A 19,077-nucleotide genomic window follows, 5' to 3' on the forward strand; every position below is an offset into this window, starting at 1 on the left:
GAGATGTTGATCATCTTTCCATGCATCTGTTAGCCATCTGTATGTCTTCTCTGAAAAAAGGTCTATTCATGTCTTTTGCCCATTTATTAACTGGATTGTTTTAGGGTGTTGAGATAAGTTCTTCATATATTTTGCACACAAACCATTTATCAAATATGTCATTTGTAAATATCTTCTCCCATTCTGTAGGTTGACTTTTAGTTTGTGGATTGTTTCCTTCATTGTGCAGATTTTTATCTTGATGAAGTCCCAACAGTTTATTTTTGGTTTTGTTTCCCTTGCCTCAGGAGACATATCTAGTAAGAAGTTGCTAAGGGTGATGTCAAAGTTTTGAATGTTGCTGTCCAATTTTCCCAACACCATTTATGGATGAGACTGTCTTTTTTTCCATTGGATATTCTTTCCTGCCTTGTCAAAGATTAATTTACCATACAGTTAGGGATTCATTTCTGGCTTTTCTATTCTGTTCCATTGTTCTATGTGTCTGTTTTGTGCCAGCACCATAGCAACTTGTTCACATGTTCTTCCAATCAGTGAGCATGGGATGTTTTTCCATTTCTTTGTGTCATCTTCAATTTATTTCATCAGTGCTTTATAGTTTTCAGAGTACAGATCTTTTGCCTCTTTGGTTAGGTTTATTCCTAGGTATCTCATTGTTTTTAGTGCAATAGTAAATGGGATTGATTCCTTGATTTCTCTTTCTACTGCTTCATTTTTGGTGTATAGAAATGCAACAGATTTCTGTGCATTGATTTTGTTTTCTGTGACTTTGCTGAATTTGTGTATCAGTTCTAACAAATTTTTGGTGGAGTATTTTGGGTTTTCTATAGAGTATCATGTGATCTGCAAATAGTGAAATTTTGACTTCTTCCTTGCTGATTTGGATGTCTTTTATTTTTTGTTGTTGTTGTCGCTGTTTGATTACTGAGGGTAAGACTTCCAGTACTATGTTAAGTAACAGTGATGAGAATGGACATCCCTGTCTTGTTCCTGACTATAGAGGAAAAGTTCTAAGTTTTTCCCCATTGAGCATATTAGCTGTGGGTTTTTTTGTACATGTCCTTTATTATGTTGAAGTATGTTCCCTGTAAACCTACTTTTTGAGGGTTTTTATCATGAATGGATGTATTACTTTGTCAAATACATTTTATGTATCTATTGAGAGAATCATTTGTATCTTATCCTTTCTTTTATTAATGTGGAGTATCATGTTAATTGATTTGCAAATATTGAACCATACTTGCAGCCCAGGAATAAATCCCACTTGATCATGGTGAATGATTTATTTAATGTACTGTTGGATTTGTTCTGCTAGTATTTTATTGAGGATTTTTGCCAATATCAGGGATATTGGCCTATACTTTACTTTTTTTGTGGATTCTTTTTCTAGTTTTGGTATTAGGTTAATTCTGGCCTCATAGAAAGAATTTGGAAGTTTTCCCTCCATTTCTATTTTTGGAACAGTTTGAGAAGAATAGGTATTAACTTTTCTTTCTTTTTTTTTTTTTTAAGATTTTATTTATTTGACAGAGCACAAGCAGAGGGACAGGGAGAAGCAGGCTCCCACTGAGCAGGGAGATGCGGGACTCGATCCCAGGACCCTGAGATCATGACCTGAGCTGAAGGCAGCCACTTAACCGACTGAGCCACCCAGGCGTCCCGGTATTAACTTTTCTTTATATGTTTGGTAGAATTCACCTGTGAAGCCATCTGACCATGGACTTTTGTTTGTTGGGAGATTTTTTTTTTAAAGAATTTATTTATTCATGAGAGAGAGAGAGAATTTGAGCAGGAAGAGATGGGGGGAGAGGGAGAAAGAGTTTGAAGCAGACTTCTCACTGAGTGCGGAGCCTCACATGGGGCTCAATCTCACAGCTGAGAGATCATGACCTGAGCTGAAGCCAAGAGTTGGATGACGAACCAACTGTGCTACCCAGGAGCTGTTTGTTGGGAGATTTTTGATTACTGATTCAATTTCATTGCTGGTTATTCTATTGTTTGAATTTTCTATTTCTTCCTGTTTCAGTTTAGTAGTTTATATGTTTCTAGGAATTTACCTGTTTCTTCCAGGTTGTTCAATTTGTTCACGTATAGTTTTTTTTTTTTTTTTAATCATATTCTCTTATAATTGTTTGTATTTCTGTGGTGTTGGTTCTTATTTCTCCCCTATTTTTGTGATTTTATTTATTTGGCTCCTTTCTCTTTTCTTTTTGATAAGTCTGGATAGAATTTTATCAATTTTATTAATTTTTTTCAATGAACCAGTTCCTGGTTTCATTGATCTGTCTTATTGTTTTTGTTTTTGTTTTGTTTGTTTCTATATCATTTATTTCTGCTCTAATATTTATTATTTTCCTTCTGCTGACTTTAGGCTTCATTTCTTATTCTTTCTGTAACTCCTCTAGATGTAACATTAGGTTGTTTATTTGAGATTTTTCTTGCTTTTTGAGACAGGCCTCTACTGCTATATACTTCCCCTTTAGACCCAGTTTTGCTGCATCACAAAGTTTTTGGAGAACTGTGGTTTCATTTCCATTTGTTTCCATGTATTTTTTAAAATTTCTTCTTTGATATCCTGGTGACCCATTCATTCTTTAGTAGCATGTTGTTTAACCTCCATGTATTTGTGACCTTTTCAATTTTTTTCTTGTGGTTGACTTCAAATATCATAGAACTGTGATCCACAAATATGTATGGTATTGTCTCAATCTTTTTCTACAGTTTGAGGCCTGATTTGTGATCTAGTGTGTGGTCTATTCTGGAGAATGTCCCATGTGCACTTGAAAAGAATGTGTATTTTGCTGTTTTAGGATGAAATGTTCTGAATATAAGTCCATCTGGTCCAGTATGTCATTCAAAGCCATTGTTTCCCTGTTAATTTTCTGCTTAGATGATCTGTCCATTGCTATAAGTGGGGTGTTAAAATCCCCTACTATTATTGTATTATTATCAATGCGTTCCTTCATGTTTGTTATTGTTTAATATATTTGGGTGCACCCAAATTGGAGGCATAAATATTTACAATTGCTAGATCTTCTTGTTGGATAGTCCCCTTCTTCATCTCTTGTTACAGTCTTTGTTTTAAAGTCTAATTCTTTATGTATTGCTCCTCCAGATTTTTTTTTTTTTTAATCCATTCGCATGGTAAATGTTTCTCCATTCCCTCCCTTTCAATTTGCAGGTGTCTTTAGGTCTAAAATGAGTGTAGGCAGCATATATATGGGTCTTGGTTTTTTATCCATTCTGACACCTTATGTCTTTTGATTGGACTGTTTAGTCCATTCACATTCAGAGTTATTACTGATAGAGATGTTTTTATGGCCATTTTATTACTTCTTTTGTCAATTTTTTTCTGGATATTTTCTCTGATCATTTATTTTCTTGTCACCTTTGTACTTTTCTTCCCACCCAAAAGGTCCCCTTTAATATTTCTTGTGGGGCTGGTTTAGTGGTTACAGTCTTCTTTAGTTATTATTTGTCTAAAAACTCTTTATCTCTCCTTCTATTCTGAATGATAATATTGCTGTATAGGGTATTCTTGGCTGCAGATTTTTTTTTTCCATTCAGCACTTTGAATATATCATGCCCTTCTGGCTTGCCAACTTTCTGTGGAGAGATCTGTAGCTTAGATAGCTCTTCCCTTTTAAGTTAGGGACTTCCTTTGTCTTTCTGCTGTTAGGACTTTTTTCTGTATCACTATATTTTTCAAATTTAATTACAATGTGTTTTGGTATTGGCCTACTTTTGTTGATTTTAATGGGAGTTCTCTGTGCTTCTTGGATTTGGCTGTCTGTCTCCTTCCCCAGATTAGGGAAGTTTTCAGCTATAATTTCCTCAAATAAATTTTCTGCCCTCTTTCCTCTCTCTTCTTCTTCTTCTTCTGGGGGTCCTATGTTATAAATGTTATTATGTTTGATGGCATCACTGACTGTAAGTCTATTCTCTCTCTTTTTTTTAAAGATTTTATTTATTTATTCATGAGAGACAGAGAGAGAGGCAGAGGGAGAAGCAGGTTCCCAAGGAGCAGGGAGCCCAATGTGGGACTTGATCCCAGGACCCTGGGATCATGACCTGAGCCGAAGGCAGACGCTTAACCATCTGAGCCACCCAGGCGCCCCTGTAAGTCTATTCTCATGTTCCATAATTCTTCTTTCTCTCTTTTGTTTAGCTTCATTATTTTCCATTATTTTATCTTCAATATCACTCATTTGTTCCTTTGCTGCTTCTATCCTTATGTTCATTACATACAGTCTGTTTTTCATTTCATTCATTTCATTATTTTGTGTTTTTCGTTTCTGACTGATTCTTTGTTAACTCTTTTATCTCTGCATTAAGGGTCCCCTAAAGTCTTCCATTCTTTTCTCAAATCCAGTGAGTATCCTTGCCATTGTTGCTTTAAATTCTCCATCAGGCATGTCACTTACATTGGTTTTGATTATATCTCTGGCCATGACCCTATCTTGTTTCATTTGGAATGAATTCCCCCATCTTGGCATTTTGTCTAAGTCACTATCTTCCATGTGTTAGAAAATCCTGTTATGTTCCTTATTCCTGAGACAAATGGCTTTATAAAGAAGAGGTCATATAGTGTCCAGGGCCTGACACTTCAGGGATGTGTGTTGTGTGCACTCTGCTGCTGTGTTTTGGCTGCTCTATCCTTCAGGCCAGTCCTCTACAGAGGCTCTCCTTGCCTGCATAGGACAGCATTTGGACCTTGGCCAGAATGTGGTGAGTTTTATCTAGGTGTACACTGGTCCACTTGTTAAATTAGACCTGATGCTTCTTCCACCAGAACTGAAGCTTTGCAAAAATCTCTGTTTGGGATACGTGGTGTGGGTGGGGATTTCTGCTGGTCTGGGGAAGGGGCCCACTCCACTGGGAGTTAGTCAAGTTTGACCAAGAAGGGCAGTACTGGTAGAGTGCATATTTGTGGGACTTGGTGTAAGCAGGTTAGGCAGCCAGTGTCAGTGCTGTGCAATGTGCAGATACTAGTGCAGGTGGTTCTGTGCTTATGTTGAGGGGTGGGGTAAGGCAATAGCAACAGTCAGTTCCTTTGTCCCAGCAGGGGGGTTTCCTTGCTTGCTGCTTTTAGGAAATCACTTCCAGAAGAGCAAATAATCTCCCCCTGTGCATCCCAGGTGTTTTTCAGATCACCGTTTTCATGCTGTCTCTGGGTTGTTGTCCTGCCTTCTCTCTAGGAGCAGCTCAGTGCCTTCCAGTCTCTATTCTTGCCAAGCCTGCTGACTTTTAAAACTCCAAACTTTAGGAACATGGCGTGTGGGTGGGGGCCTTCACTGGTCTTCTTGGGAGGGTCTTGCTGTGCTGGGACTGATGCAGGTTTATCCAAGACAGGTAGTTGCACCAAAGCACAGGGGCATGGGACTTGGAGCAAGCAGGCTAAGCAGTGTATGTTGGACCAAAGTGCCCTTGGCAGGTGGCTCTGTGCCTATATGAAGGGGCAAGGGAGTGATATGGCACCCGGTGGCTCTTTTGTCCCCAAAGAGGCATCTTTGTGAAGACCACCTCTCACAGATGTGCTCCAAGAAGAGCAAACAATCTTTCCCCTGCATGCCTAAGGTGCCTGCTGACCTTTAAAACTCCAGTCTCCAAGCCCTGTTTGTTGCAAAAACACATGAAAATCAGCTCCTCTCTTTTTTCCAGCCAATGGCTTTGGGGGATGTGTTCTCCTTTTGCATTACCCTGTGTGCTCCACTCTCATGTGCCTTTCTCTGTGACCAGGGCTCCTTCCCCTCTGCAGAATACATGATCCATATCTCCCCCAAACTGTATCTCTGTACTTCTTGCCTTCTTCAATGAGGCCTCTTCTCCCCCTCTATTTGTGGAATTTGTCCTGTCTATCCTCAGTCTGATCTCTTAGGTATTCAGAATGATCCAACAATTATCTGGTTTTGTTCAAGGGACAAGAGGAGACTTGGGTCCTCCTACTATGCTACCATCCTAGCTGTCCTCCTAGGTACCCTTTGCTATACATTTCTGGCATATTTTAAGAACTCCTATTAACACATAAGACACTGCATTACAATTACAAGTTTACTTGTCTCTCTATCATAATCGCTTCTTTTTAAAAGTAGGAACATGTATTATTTTCCACTACATCCATAACTTCTAAAATTGTCTCTGGGACACCTGGGTGGCTCAGTCAGTTGAGTGTCTGCCTTTGGCTCAGGTCATGATCCCAGGGTCCTGGGATCGAGCCCCACACCAGGCTCCCTGCTCAGTGGGGAGTCTGCTTCTCCCTCTGCCCCTCTTCCTGCTCCTTCTCTCTCTCTCTCTAACTCTCTCTCTCTCAAATAAATAAATAAAATCTTAAAAAAAATAAAATGAAATTGTGTCTTCACCAACTAGGCTGCCAGTAAGCATTTATTCAATGAATAAATGAATGGAAGACAATGTGGTCAAGATTATGTCCACCCTACATTTTAGTATTAAAAATTTAGTATATGACCAGGGTTAAAATTTAGTCTATAATAAGAAGGCAATAACCTTATCAATGACTGAGCTTAAGGATCAGTTTGTGGTGCGGGACAGGTCACTCTCTAGCCATGATTAGAAACTCAGACTATAGCCAAGGTTAATTTCAGATCTAGAGAGAGTTAGAAGCTCAATCTGTATTCAGGGTAAAGTCCAGTAGAAGGCTCCATGTGTGGCCAGTATTAAGGATGTCTGGTCAAACTAAAGACCTAAGATATGTACCCTGTTCTGAGATTGAAAAAGAGTATTTCATAGAGACCTATTCAGGCTGTGACTTTGTCCTGGTTAATATTCTTATTTAAATTCTCAAAGAGCAATTAAAAAAAAAAAAAAAAGAAAGGAGCAAGCCATGGAGCTGAAGCCGAAGTGCTACACAACCTTCGTCCCTTCAACTATGTGTTCCCACTTACCAGGTGCAGCAGCCAGTGGCCAACCAGTGCTTGATTCTAGCACTCCATGGGCATGCACAGAGTAGGGGCGGCTGGCATTATTCTTGAACACCACAGTTAGGATATCACCAACCTCTCCTCTGAGAAGTGGACCTAATATATGCAAAAGAAGGGGAAGTCTCATTAGTGGAGTAGTGGAACAAGGATACTAAAGGCATTGAAGAAAAGGACATACACACAAGCTCCCTAGAATTAGGGGTTTCAGTCATTAAAATTAAAATCATGACTAGTTTCATTTTTTTTTTTTAAAGTCAGAAGCCCATAAACTGATACTGGCACCTACAGGATGAGGATACTTCAACAAGAAGATTGTACCTCCAAATATCCCAATTTTCCCACACCAAATCCCTATCATATATCTATTTATCTATCTATCATCTATCTATCTATCTATCTATCTATCATCTATCTATCTATCTATCTGTCTATCTATCTATCTATCTATCATCAATCTACCTATCATCTATCTATCATCTATCATCTATCTATCTATCTATCTATCTATCTATCTATCTATCTATCTATCATCTATCTATATCTAGTATCACACGGATCTAGATAATTAAGGCTCTGTGGAATCACTGCCAGTAAGGACTGAGCATTTGGCACGGAGTTAAAAAAAAACAACAAAAAAACACAAAAAACAAAAAAAACTGATGGGCCCCTGGAAGGGCCAATGGGTTTCTTCTGTGTGAGGACAAGAATGAGGAAACTCACTGGCCCCTACAAAAGTGAAGAAACTGCATCAATAATTAAACTGGGGTGCAAGGGTAATACTTATTCCCTGTACAGTGTTCTTCTTACTCTTTGATGTTTTTAAGTTCCCTGCCTTTAGTATTTTTAAAAAATCTCTCACTGTCAGAGATCCCTAGAGAGATTTCTGGAAAAATATGGCTCATGTTGCAGCAGAATTCATAAGTCCCCCCACTTTGATTGCTTATTTTTATGGCCAATTTTTAAGTTATGACTATAATTCCATTATATCATAAGGAAAAACTAATAGAAAGAAATGAAGAAGACTTCCTGATATGACATAACCTTCCTAGGAGCAGCATAAGCATCTAGACCTTAGGAGGAACTCACTTACCTAATATTCCCAAGTGTTCCTCTGGTCCAGTCCTTGGCCGAGGGATCTTGAATGTACCATCAGTGTATTCTCTGAATACAGCTTTCTTGTATCTGGAACCCAGGAGCCCATTCTGGTTGCTCAGGAAGATGTGACCATAACTAGAGGAATCCAAAGAGTGGTATCAGCACCTGGCCTTGACCCCTCATTTTCAGGTATGACAAAGCTAAGTCAGACCCAACATCATATCACAGATAGAAGAAAGAGAAGACATGTTCCTTCTAATGTCAGATTTTCCACGTTTGGCTGTATAATTGCAATAAAGATGCCAGATTTAAATATCTATTTATGTCCTTGTTTATCATAATCCAGATTGTAATTTGTAAAATAATTACAATGACAAGAACACTGGAAGAAGAATCAGAAACTCTGGGCTTTAGCTCTATTCTTAGTGTTGTCTCAGATGGAATTATTTTGACAAAAGGACAAGGTACAGGGTGGAAGGAGAGCACTAACTGCTGCTGCTGATGGAGAGCAAGGAATAGAAAGAGGTAAGGAGGAAATGAAATTTAACAGATTCCCCCTTATGGGATGCTTTCCTGTTTTCAAAGAATCGTATTATTTGTTTTATCATTTGACATTTCCAATAGGCTAATGAGATAGGTAGAAGGAGAATCAGTGGTCCAGAAGTGACAGAACTTATCTTCATCGATACTGTCAGCCAGAAAGGGAGCTAGCACTTGGATACAACTCTGCTGCTTCTTCCTTATTTCCTTCTAGTCAAGTTCTTTCAACTATACCACATCATTTTATTTATTTTTTAGTTAAATTCAATTAGCCAACATATAGTACATCCTTAGTTTCAGATGTAGAGTTCAATAATTCATCATATACCACATCACTTTAATGAGCAAACTAAGTCCCAGGGAAGAAAATTCACTTTCTCTAGGTTTCAGAAGAAGTTAGCAAGAAGACTTCAACATTCAACAACCAACATAAAAGACAGGAATTGCTAAAGAGTTGTGAGAGTACCAAAAATAAATTGTAGTGGAAATTGTTAAGCTGTACTTCAGTTTCCATTCTCCTCCCCTTCCTTTTTAGTAATAGAATCACCTAGATTTTAGCTGAGTACATGACCACATAACCATGTAATACAGATTATATTTTCCAGGTTTTATTTTTTAGTATGGTTGACATACAATGCTACATTAGCTTCATATGTACAACACAATGATTTGATAAATGTATACATTTGTGCTATGTTCACCACAAGTGTAGCTACCATCTGCCCCAGTACATCTTTATTACAAAATCATTGACTACATTCCTTATGCTGTGCCTTATTTCCATGACTTATTTATTGCATAATTGGAAGCTTGTATATCCCACTCTACTTCATTCATTTTGCCCCACCCTCCAACCTCTCCAAGTCCTAGACTTTCTTGCAGCTAGGTACGGCCACATTAATAAGTTTAGGATGATGGGTTATGAAAGAAAGTGATGTATATAACTTTTAGGTCATTACCTAACAGATACTGCTGCTTGCCCTGGACTGCTTTCCCCTTTTGTGATTGCTGGGAATGACTACAACTAGCATAGGCATCTTAGTTTCCAAGATGAAAGAAAGTATTATGGATGATTAGTTTACCTACAGGCCCTGGGCAGCTCATATTTATACTATTATTTGAGCAAGAAATAAAATTCTAACTCACTCAAACTACTCTATGTTGGATTTTTTCTGCTATACAGCTTAGCCTGTACCTTAGTGACATTTTATCAAGTGACAGGTAAGCTTGGGGTGTTCAGTCTTTTGAGTAAGACCTCTATAAAATCTAAATTTTGCTGTAGATGCTACCAGCAACCAGAGGAAAAGAGGCAAAGATTAAGAGTATGAAGTTATGGATAAGGTCTTTTACTTCAGACCCACAGTATAGTAATATAGAAGAAGCACTGAGTTCCAGCTTATCTGCATCCTAGCACCTGTTCCAGATTTGCTGGTATCTTATCAGGTTACCTTAGATAAGTGTCTCCTTTTCTCAGTATTTCAGTATCTTCCTCATCTGCAAAATGTCCAGAGTCTCTGAAAGTGTGATCTCTTATTTTCTGAAACCTTACCTGTCCTTCTCAGACTGGTTGTGCCATTCCAGTTCCCAGCTCCTGTCAGGGCAATAGTCCCACTCCACCTCTTCTGCCATGATGTAGTAGATTCTTGCAGCCTGGTATCGTTGGTGATCATTGGCTTGATGGCCAGGACACTGGGAGACATTATAGACTGCTTTCATCCCTGATTCTCTATGGCTGCCTGCCTGGCAGTAAATTTCAAATATCCCTAAGGAAGGAACAGAGAGCAAAACCTGAATCTGAATATCCCTGTGTAGCACCTGGGGGATTTCCTGCCTCTTTCTAGGCATACTGTAGAGAGTGGGTAGTTTCAGATAAGGTTCTATGCTTTGGATAAAAGATTATTACAAGTTTATTGAGAGCAGTGAGCACAGAGGTTAACAGTTCTGGCTCCAAAGCTACATTGTTTAGGTTTAAAACTAAACTCTGCCATTAGGAAGGCCAACTCCTCCCTGTTAACCCAAGGCTTTCCCAGTTTTATCACTGGAAGTCCCATATCCCTGTGGAAACTGCTCAGTTCTGAGCAAACTGGGATAGTTGGTCACCCTACCTGACAACTTGTTAGCTATATGACCTTGAAGTAATTTTTAAGCCTCTGTATGTTTCAGTTCCCTCATGGTACAATGGGGATCATTTTACTTATTTCACTGGGTTGTTTTAGAATTAAACACAATAATATGTACACATTGCTTAGCATATTGCATAGAAAATTTTAATAAATAAAGTTATAAATAAGTAAATGGATCTGTAATAATTATTATTCCAAAAAATGCATTGACCAGTTTTCTCTCTTTTTTACAAAGTACCAAAGAAATAAAGGTGTGGTTAAATAGATTAAAAAAAAAATACTTCTTGACTATCGGGATGCTTATATCAGAGGGCTTTGGAGTGGCTTTCCTTCAGTTTTTACAATAAAATGTTTGGATATCAGTCTTAAATATCAGGGCTGTGGAGCTGCCTAGAAATGCCTAGAGCCTCGGGTTTCTTAATGTCAAGGACATTAAGGCTCATAGAATGTTGATCAGGAGAGTTGACTTTCTTAGAACATTTATTTTCATCATTCCTTCACTTGCTGCCCACTGCCTATACCATCACTACAAACTCTTTTTTCCTGGCTTGTAAAGGCCTCTGTGAACTAGCTGCAAACTATGACTCAGTTCCAAATTCAACCAGTGATCCAACTAAATTTGTCCCAGACATCCCTTATCACATATCTCATTTATATATTGGAATTTTCACTCATGTTGTTGCTCCCTTCCTGGAATGTACCTGTCCAACCCTCCCACAAATATCTACAGAGCTCACTCATTCTCCAAGATCAAATTCATGTTTCATCTCTTCCAGAAATCTCTCCATGACTATTCTGGCTCACACTGACCTTTACATTCTTGGCCTCCCTACTCTTAATACACTTTACACCTAAACCACATGATTAAAGACTAAGTACTCCTCTCTTTACAAAACAGTCTTTTCCACTAGTTTATAGACTTCTTGAAAGAATCTACTCTTTTCTTTCCACAACTACTTCCCAACTCTTCTATATCTCCTACCCTTCCACATCTATTCCATCAGTAAATCCTATTGGCTTTTCCTTGCAAATTATCCTCCCATTTTCACTCTCCCTCCGCCAGTCAAAACCACCGTCGTCTCTCACATGGAAAACTTCAACAGTCTCCCAACTGTCTTCTCTGCTTCTTCCCCTTCCCTTTTCAACCATTTCCCACACAGGATTCAAGGCCCTCTTTAAAAAAATATGATCCAGAGCACATTGTTCCTTTGTTTCAAATGCTTCATTCATACTCAGAATGCAAACCAAGCTCCTAACTATGGTCTATAAGACCCCACATATGAATCTTGCCAACCTCATTTTATGTCGATCTTTTTCTTAGCTTACTACAATCCGACACTACTGATCTTTCACTCTGACCCTTGAAAAGCCATGCTTGTTCCCACCTTTGGACATTTGTGCTTGTTGGTCCCTCTGTTTGAAATGTTCTCCTTAGAAATCTTTATATCGCTCCTTCCTCCTCATTATTTAGGTCTCAGTGTAAATATCACATTCTTGGAGAGGTCTTCCCTGAACATCCTCTCTAAAGTAATGCCCCTATCATTTTATCACAACACTACATTTTATTTCCTTCGTGATCTATATCACAATCTAAAATTATCTTATTGTTTTATGTATGTGTTTTGATGTTCTTATTGTGGATCTTCCCAGAGAGTAAGAATCATTCTATTTTTTTCACCTTTCTTCCCCAGTTTTAGCACATTGAAGGTGTGCAATAAATATGTTTTGAGTGAATGAATGTGTGTGCAAATGAGTGGTTGTAAAAGCTGCCCAAAACTCATAGCTCAGGGATTGATGTGGAGAAGAAAATCTGATGATCACTGAAGGGGATGAGAACAAAAAAGAAGGCATTCTGGGAAGTCATGTGCCTTTGGACTAGTTAGTACATCATCTAAATTTTCTCATATGGATATTATTATCCAAGCCACTCTTTCAGTACTCTTCTGTTTTTGAAACCTGAGTTTCCTCCTAACTCTTTGACAAATTCTTTTCTGTTTCCTTATTTTGGCTTCTCTTCTCACTTGTACCTCTTAAATGTTGATTTCTGCTTTAAGTTTTCTTTCCTATCACTTTACAACTTATGGACTTGAACTATGAGAACACTCAAACTCACTAACCTGGACTTCTTCTCCAACCTTTACATTTCTACCCGTAACTACCTACTGTAAAATCCACACCACCTGGATTTCACCAGGAACTTAAAACTTGACATGCCCTAAAATGAATACTTTCTACCCAAACCTTACTATCCTGCCCTTGTTTCTGTACTTGCTCATTTAGTTAATGGTTGTCACCATATATATAGTGCACAAGCCAGAAACTTCAGGCATCTTTTCTTCTTGCTCAGCCCCTCAGCAAAGTTCCATAATTTCTTTCTCAACTATCCCTTAACTCCACCCCTTCTGCCCATCCTTATTGCTTCCACCCATTGGCAGGCTCTTATCACCTCTTGCAGTAGCCTCCTACTTTGCCTCCTCTTAAGGCTTATTTCTCATTATTCCTTCACAGGGCTGCTATTAGCATTTTGCGTGGGATTATTCTTCACTGTTTAAGACTGCCCTACATATTGATGAAAGTTTTATCATTTCTGACTCCCACTATCTAAATAATAGTATCATCCCCTCCATATCCCCAGTCATTGTGACAACTAAAATGACCTCCACACATTTCAAACACCTTTTAGTATACCACCTTGAGTTGAGGGTCACTGAATAAAATCAGTTTGTGTAACTTCTTCAGGCAGATGCTGCTTCCAAGTCACTGTCCATAAGTTTCCTACTGCTTATAACAACACCCTCTTCACCAACCATCCCCTTTCTGTGCGTGGTGACGGTTTACTCTTCCTCAGATGATCAGTTTAAATGCCTGCTTCTCTAGGGAAGCTTTACTACACAAGTCAGGCAGAATTTGTTATAGTTTCCTGTGTGTTACTATAGCTCTTGGCAAGATTGTATCATCATCTCCCTTTCACACTAACTGTGAGCTGCCTAATTCATCCTCACATCCCTAGTATCTAGACCAGTAAGTGGAAGACAACAGATATTTACTATGTTTTGTGAAAATGTTATTGTAAAATAAAGGGAAAATAAAAAGAAGTAAGGAATAAAAAATAAGGAAAAATAGAGGAAGACAGAGGAGGAAAGAAAACATACAGATTGAAGGAAAAGGGAAAAAAAGAAAACAGGAGATAAGGAAAAGGAAAATAAATTTAAAAAGAGAGAAAGGGAGGCTGCCTGGGTGACTCAGTTGGTTAAGCAACTGCCTTTGGCTCAGGTCATGATCCTGGAGTCCCAGGATCGAGTCCCGCATTGGGCTCCTTGCTCAGCAGGGAGTCTGCTTCTCCCTCTGACCCTCCCCCCTCTCATGTGCTCTCTCTCTCTCTCTCTCAAATAAATAAATAAAATCTTTAAAAAAAGAGAGAGAAAGGGAGACAAAGAAAGAGAAATAAAGAAAGGAGGGAAATGGAGAGAAGGGAAGCCAAAAAAGAGGGAAAAATCAAAGGAAGAAAAAAAGGGAAAAAGGAGAAAAGAGAGGGGAGGGAAGGAAAAGAGAAAGAGAAAAAAGGGAGAGAAGAATGAATGCAAGAAGAAAATGAAAAGAAGAAAAGACAAAAGTAAGATGGAGAAAAAATAGATGGAAGTAAAGGAAGGAAACAATGAACGAGAAGAGGAATAAGAAATGAGAGATAAAAAGAGATAAGAAAAAGAAAAAGATGATGAAAGAGGAAGAGGAAAAATGAGAGAGGGCAGGAAAAAGGAGCAGTGGAAAGAAAAGAAGATTAAAAAGGGGGTGGGGAAGAGGGGAATAACGAATAAAGAAAGTTCCAATGGGGAAAGAAAGGAAAGACACCCTGAAGGACTAGGGCAATTATAAATAATAAATTCTTCTCTTTGCTGTTGAGAACTCTAACATGAATTTGGTGGAAAATAACACATTACAAGCCCTAGCTTTTTATCTGCCAATTTTCCTATCTATTAAAGTTCTAGTATCATTAGTTTTATTGGAAGAGCTGAGGTATGTAAGATAATATTTTTAAATACAATTGTTAATTTCTATTAAATGCAATATAAACTTATTAAAATTTAAAGCAAAGCAAAAAGAGGATAAAAAATCACCAATAAACCCACAGGACTCAAACATTCTTAACACTTTGCTGCATTTTTTCTGGGTATTTGTTTTTCTAGTTTGCTAAACATAACTGTAAGCATCCAGTATACAAAATGTTGAATATTTATCGTGGTGTTTTTAAGTCATCTGCAAAGCTGCTTAATTACATATGTGTATTTACCAAAGTAACTGTTACATGATAAAATGTCAGACATAGATGGAATCTAAAGAAACGTTCTACTCAATTTTGGTTTTTCATGAAAGAAAGATAGGGAAATGAGGGGAAGGGAGAGAGAAAGAGGAGAAATGGGAGAGGGAGAGAGGGTGGGGGAGAGAGGCAGGGAGAGAAATGAAAGAAAGGAGGGAGGAAAGGGGAAACTAGGAAAGGAAGGTGAGGGAGGGAGGTAGGGGAGTGGGACAGAGAAAGAAAAGAAGGAGGAGATGCAGCCACAGAGTGGGGGTTGGTTAGACCAAAATTAAATAGCAAATTAATGAAAGTGCTTGGACTAAAAGTTTTTATGCTCTGATTCCAGGGCTGAAACTGTCACAGCACACTGCACCCCACTCCCACCAGAAGGTGGTAGAAATTCTCACAGAATATCAGAGTTTAAAGCACTTATAGGTATATCTCCTGGACCTCCCTCCCAGTACAAGGACTGTATCTATAAAATTTCTACATAGCCATGGGACTACACAGGCAAGTCCACCCTCTACCTATATGAGAATTGCCCTGATGCTGGGCAACATCCCTACTTCTTCCCCATTGTTCCAGAAAAGAGCTTTCTCAGCTCTTTACTTTCTGTCTGCAGCTAAGAGAAAAATCCAAATAACCAGAATACAGAGTGCACATTGAGGAGAGAGAAAACAAGAGTGTTTTGAAAACTTCCCATATACCCTCAACATGTCTTCTTTTCTTTTCACCAGCCCCTCTCATCCATGCCCAACAGAGCCTCTCAGCCTACGGCCAGCTGTTAAGGCACTTACCAGCATTGTCAGGCTGCATGATGGCCATGACAAAGGTATGAGGAAACAGCATGGCTGCACTCTTCCTCATGCCCCGAAGCTTCACAGTGTTGCCCTGGAACATGACCCCATGCACATCAGTCTCTGTGCCCAGGCCAAGCAGGTGCCAGGCCACTGTGTCTCCCTTGCACATGTCCAGGCTGGGCAGGTTAGAGAACAGAAACCCATTAATGGCTGGAGAAAAAAAAAAAAAAAAAAAAAAAAAACATAAAACAGAACAAGAAGATGAGACCAGAATATTCAGGCACTGGCCAGCAGCATAGCATCAGCTCTGTACTAGGGTTTCCCACAACTTGAAATTTCTGAGTCATTAACTCTTCTGCCTTCTTCCCTAAGCCACTTTAGTTGTACTTATGAAGATCTGCCCCTTTGAGATGAGAGTCCAACTCGCCTTTCTGACCTCACCTCCTGTCCCTCCTCTACCACACTTCAAATTCTTGCAAAACTGAACTTTTTTCCACTACCAGAACTCCTTACACACATGCATACACAAGGGTACCAGCCTCTACTATTTCCACTCTCTTGAAATTCTCCTCCCTTGGCTTCTATAGCACCACACATTCCTGGTTCTCTTACCTCCTTTCTGATTGTTCCTCCTTCATCTTGTTCTTGTTCTCCATCCCTCCATAAAGTACTGGGGTTCCCCCAAGCTTCCATATTCATCTTTCAATCTCTCTCTCTCTTTTTTTTTTTCCACTTTGCAGTTACTGCCCAGGTTCTAGCCCTCATCACTTCTGGCTTGAACTTCTGCAAAAGTCCTCTCCCTGGCACCCCTGGCTGCAGTCTATCCTCCCAACCCCCTCATACACAGGTAGACACCATTGCTGTGAGTTTTATTTGTCTCTGCATCCCCAAGGCCTTAAACATGTTAGGTGTGTACAAAACACATATTGAGTTTTCACATGTTGTTTCCTCTGCCTGGAATAAATTTTCCCTCTGGTCCCTCTACAGAAAACTATTACTCATACATCATGCCCCAGTTCAAATATCACCTCCCATGTGAAGTTCAAATGTCACCTCCTCTCTCTTTCTCTCTCTCTCATTTCCAAGAAACTCCCCCCCCCAAAAAAAAATTTTCTTCCATATCACTTACTGCAGAGCACACAGTCCAATGATTTACTTACAAATCTATCTCCCACACTAGATTGACCTAGCAGGAATCACATTTTTTCTGTATAAGTGTGACTGCCCAGTCGCCTTGCATGTTGCCTGGTACTACCCAGGTGCTTCATAAGTTCATATTGAAATGAACTTTGTTCACAGGATTGGTTTACTTTTTCCAGCTGATATAACTGACTAGTGATGAGAACCAAGAGATGGAGTCATAAGACAACACACTCATTCATGACTCCCTCCCATCTTCCATACTCCTCTTGAAAATACAGGGAGGCCTGCTTAAAGCTGACCCCTTTTCAATGTCCCCACATCCACTGGAACCACCTTTAATAAGTAACCCTACTTGGTAATTCCCCTAGATGCTGTTGATAACATTGCTAATCTCCTGATTCTGCTTCCTTTTCCTGTAATGTCTAATTGCAAACCTATTTAGCCTTTGAACCCCAGCTCAAGCACTCCTTTTTTCCAGGAATCCTTTAATTGGTTTGTTCTTCATTAATATTCTCCTGTGAACTCCATGTCACTTGAAACCTGTTCTACATAATTTAGCATTTAATTATAGTTGATCTTGGATTGTTCTATAATTATTTCATGTGTGTTAGTATCATTTCATTGCAAATGCTGGGAGCTCTTTGCAAACTGGGACCATGTCTTCCCATTCACTCACTCACCCACCTACATACCTACTCATTAATTTGGTAGTTCACTTGTTCAATAAACATTTACTATGTATTAGAAAGCATAGATAATACAGAGATAAGCAACAAACAATACATTTAAGGAGACTACACTCTAGCAGGTGAAAAGCTGTGTAACAGATAACTATATAGAACATGATATTAAAATATTCTGATAAAATGCAATAGTGGTTCAGAAAAGGATGTCATCATTCTGGGATTGGGTGATAAAAAAATGGTTACATGGATAAAGTAGCTTTTGAGTAGGACCTTAGAGAATGGAAAGAATTTCCACAGGCTAAGGGCAAAAATGTAAAGAGAGGCATTTCAACTGGAGAGCAAAGCATTGTAAAGGCATGAAGTCAGAAAAGCACAAGGTATGTCTATATAGAGAAAAAACAGCCCCATTTGGCTGGAGTATGGAGTTGAGGAGCATGGGTAGTGGTCAATAAAGGAGAATAAGATAAGACTGGAAAGGCATCATTCCAGCTTTCTCTCCTCACTCTCTAGTGGTTTTCCTGTTTTCAATCCTCATTTCACAACACATTTTTCCAGTGTCCCCCATACTGTGTAACACAGGACACAGCACAACCAAGTGCTAAATATAAGATCTGTTGCCTTAGGTTTAATTCTTCAATCTAGCTCATGTCTTGGGTAGAGCTGACCAATGGGTCAGTGCTTTCAAGGATGGGACATGATTAAGTTTAGGTTAGATTTTTACTTGTAACCTCTCAATTGTAGCTCAGGGCAAAAGCATTCCCCATACCATGCATCCGATTGGAGTCTTGGAAACCCTTGACATCCTCTGAGAGCAGTCGGGAATCCAACATAGCAGCTGCTTGATTGGTATTGCTGTACCAGCTCTTGTTTTCATCCAACACAGTAAAAAGGAGAAAAAACTCCTTATCCACCTCTTTCTGTAGGTCCATGAAAGAGAACATAGGAAAGAATGACAATGGTTTCAGCAGTTGGAGGTTGTGCAGCTCGAGATCCAATGAGCCCTGATTCTTCCCCATTTTTTTTGCCCAGACACAGAGACAAGCCCATACTTCCTGCCTAGAGCTATAGTTGTTGCTAGGCAGTTTTTCCTCAGGTAATTTCAAATTTGAAGGTGGGTGAAACAGGTTAGAACAAGATGACAAGACTGGAGGGGACGAATATATGAAAGGGGACAGGGAAGTAGCACAAGATGGGGATTATGGACAAGTACAGACAGTGATAAAAGAGAGCTTGGAGTGGGGTAAGGTGGTTAGCATATCAGAAAAGGACTCTAGTCAGAGGGGATTAGAAAATAAGAGAAAAGGATATAAAATTGCTATTAACATACTGTTATTTTTATTATCATTTATTATTATCACTATTATTATTACTTCTAACATTTACTGAGTGTTTGCTATGTAATCCAGACACTGTGATAAGCACTTCATATGGATTATTTTAATTAATCCTCATAGAAAC

The 19,077-nt window shown here is 39.0% G+C and overlaps 1 protein-coding gene across 1 annotated transcript in view; it reads right to left on the reverse strand.

Annotated features, from left to right (window-relative positions):
* The window catches only part of HEPH (hephaestin), an 86,290-nt gene that overhangs the window by 32,831 nt on the left and 34,382 nt on the right, over positions 1–19,077 (reverse strand). Inside the window, exons 11-15 of the mRNA XM_078063955.1 lie at positions 18,386–18,536; positions 15,788–16,000; positions 10,123–10,336; positions 8,029–8,168; positions 6,903–7,034 (exon numbers count right to left, since the gene is read on the reverse strand). Coding sequence (XP_077920081.1) covers positions 6,903–7,034; positions 8,029–8,168; positions 10,123–10,336; positions 15,788–16,000; positions 18,386–18,536 — 850 coding nt within the window. The remainder of the gene's footprint in view (positions 1–6,902; positions 7,035–8,028; positions 8,169–10,122; positions 10,337–15,787; positions 16,001–18,385; positions 18,537–19,077) is intronic.

This window comes from Halichoerus grypus, chromosome X (genome assembly GCF_964656455.1).
Source record: "Halichoerus grypus chromosome X, mHalGry1.hap1.1, whole genome shotgun sequence".
Classification (NCBI taxonomy): Eukaryota; Metazoa; Chordata; class Mammalia; order Carnivora; family Phocidae; genus Halichoerus; species Halichoerus grypus.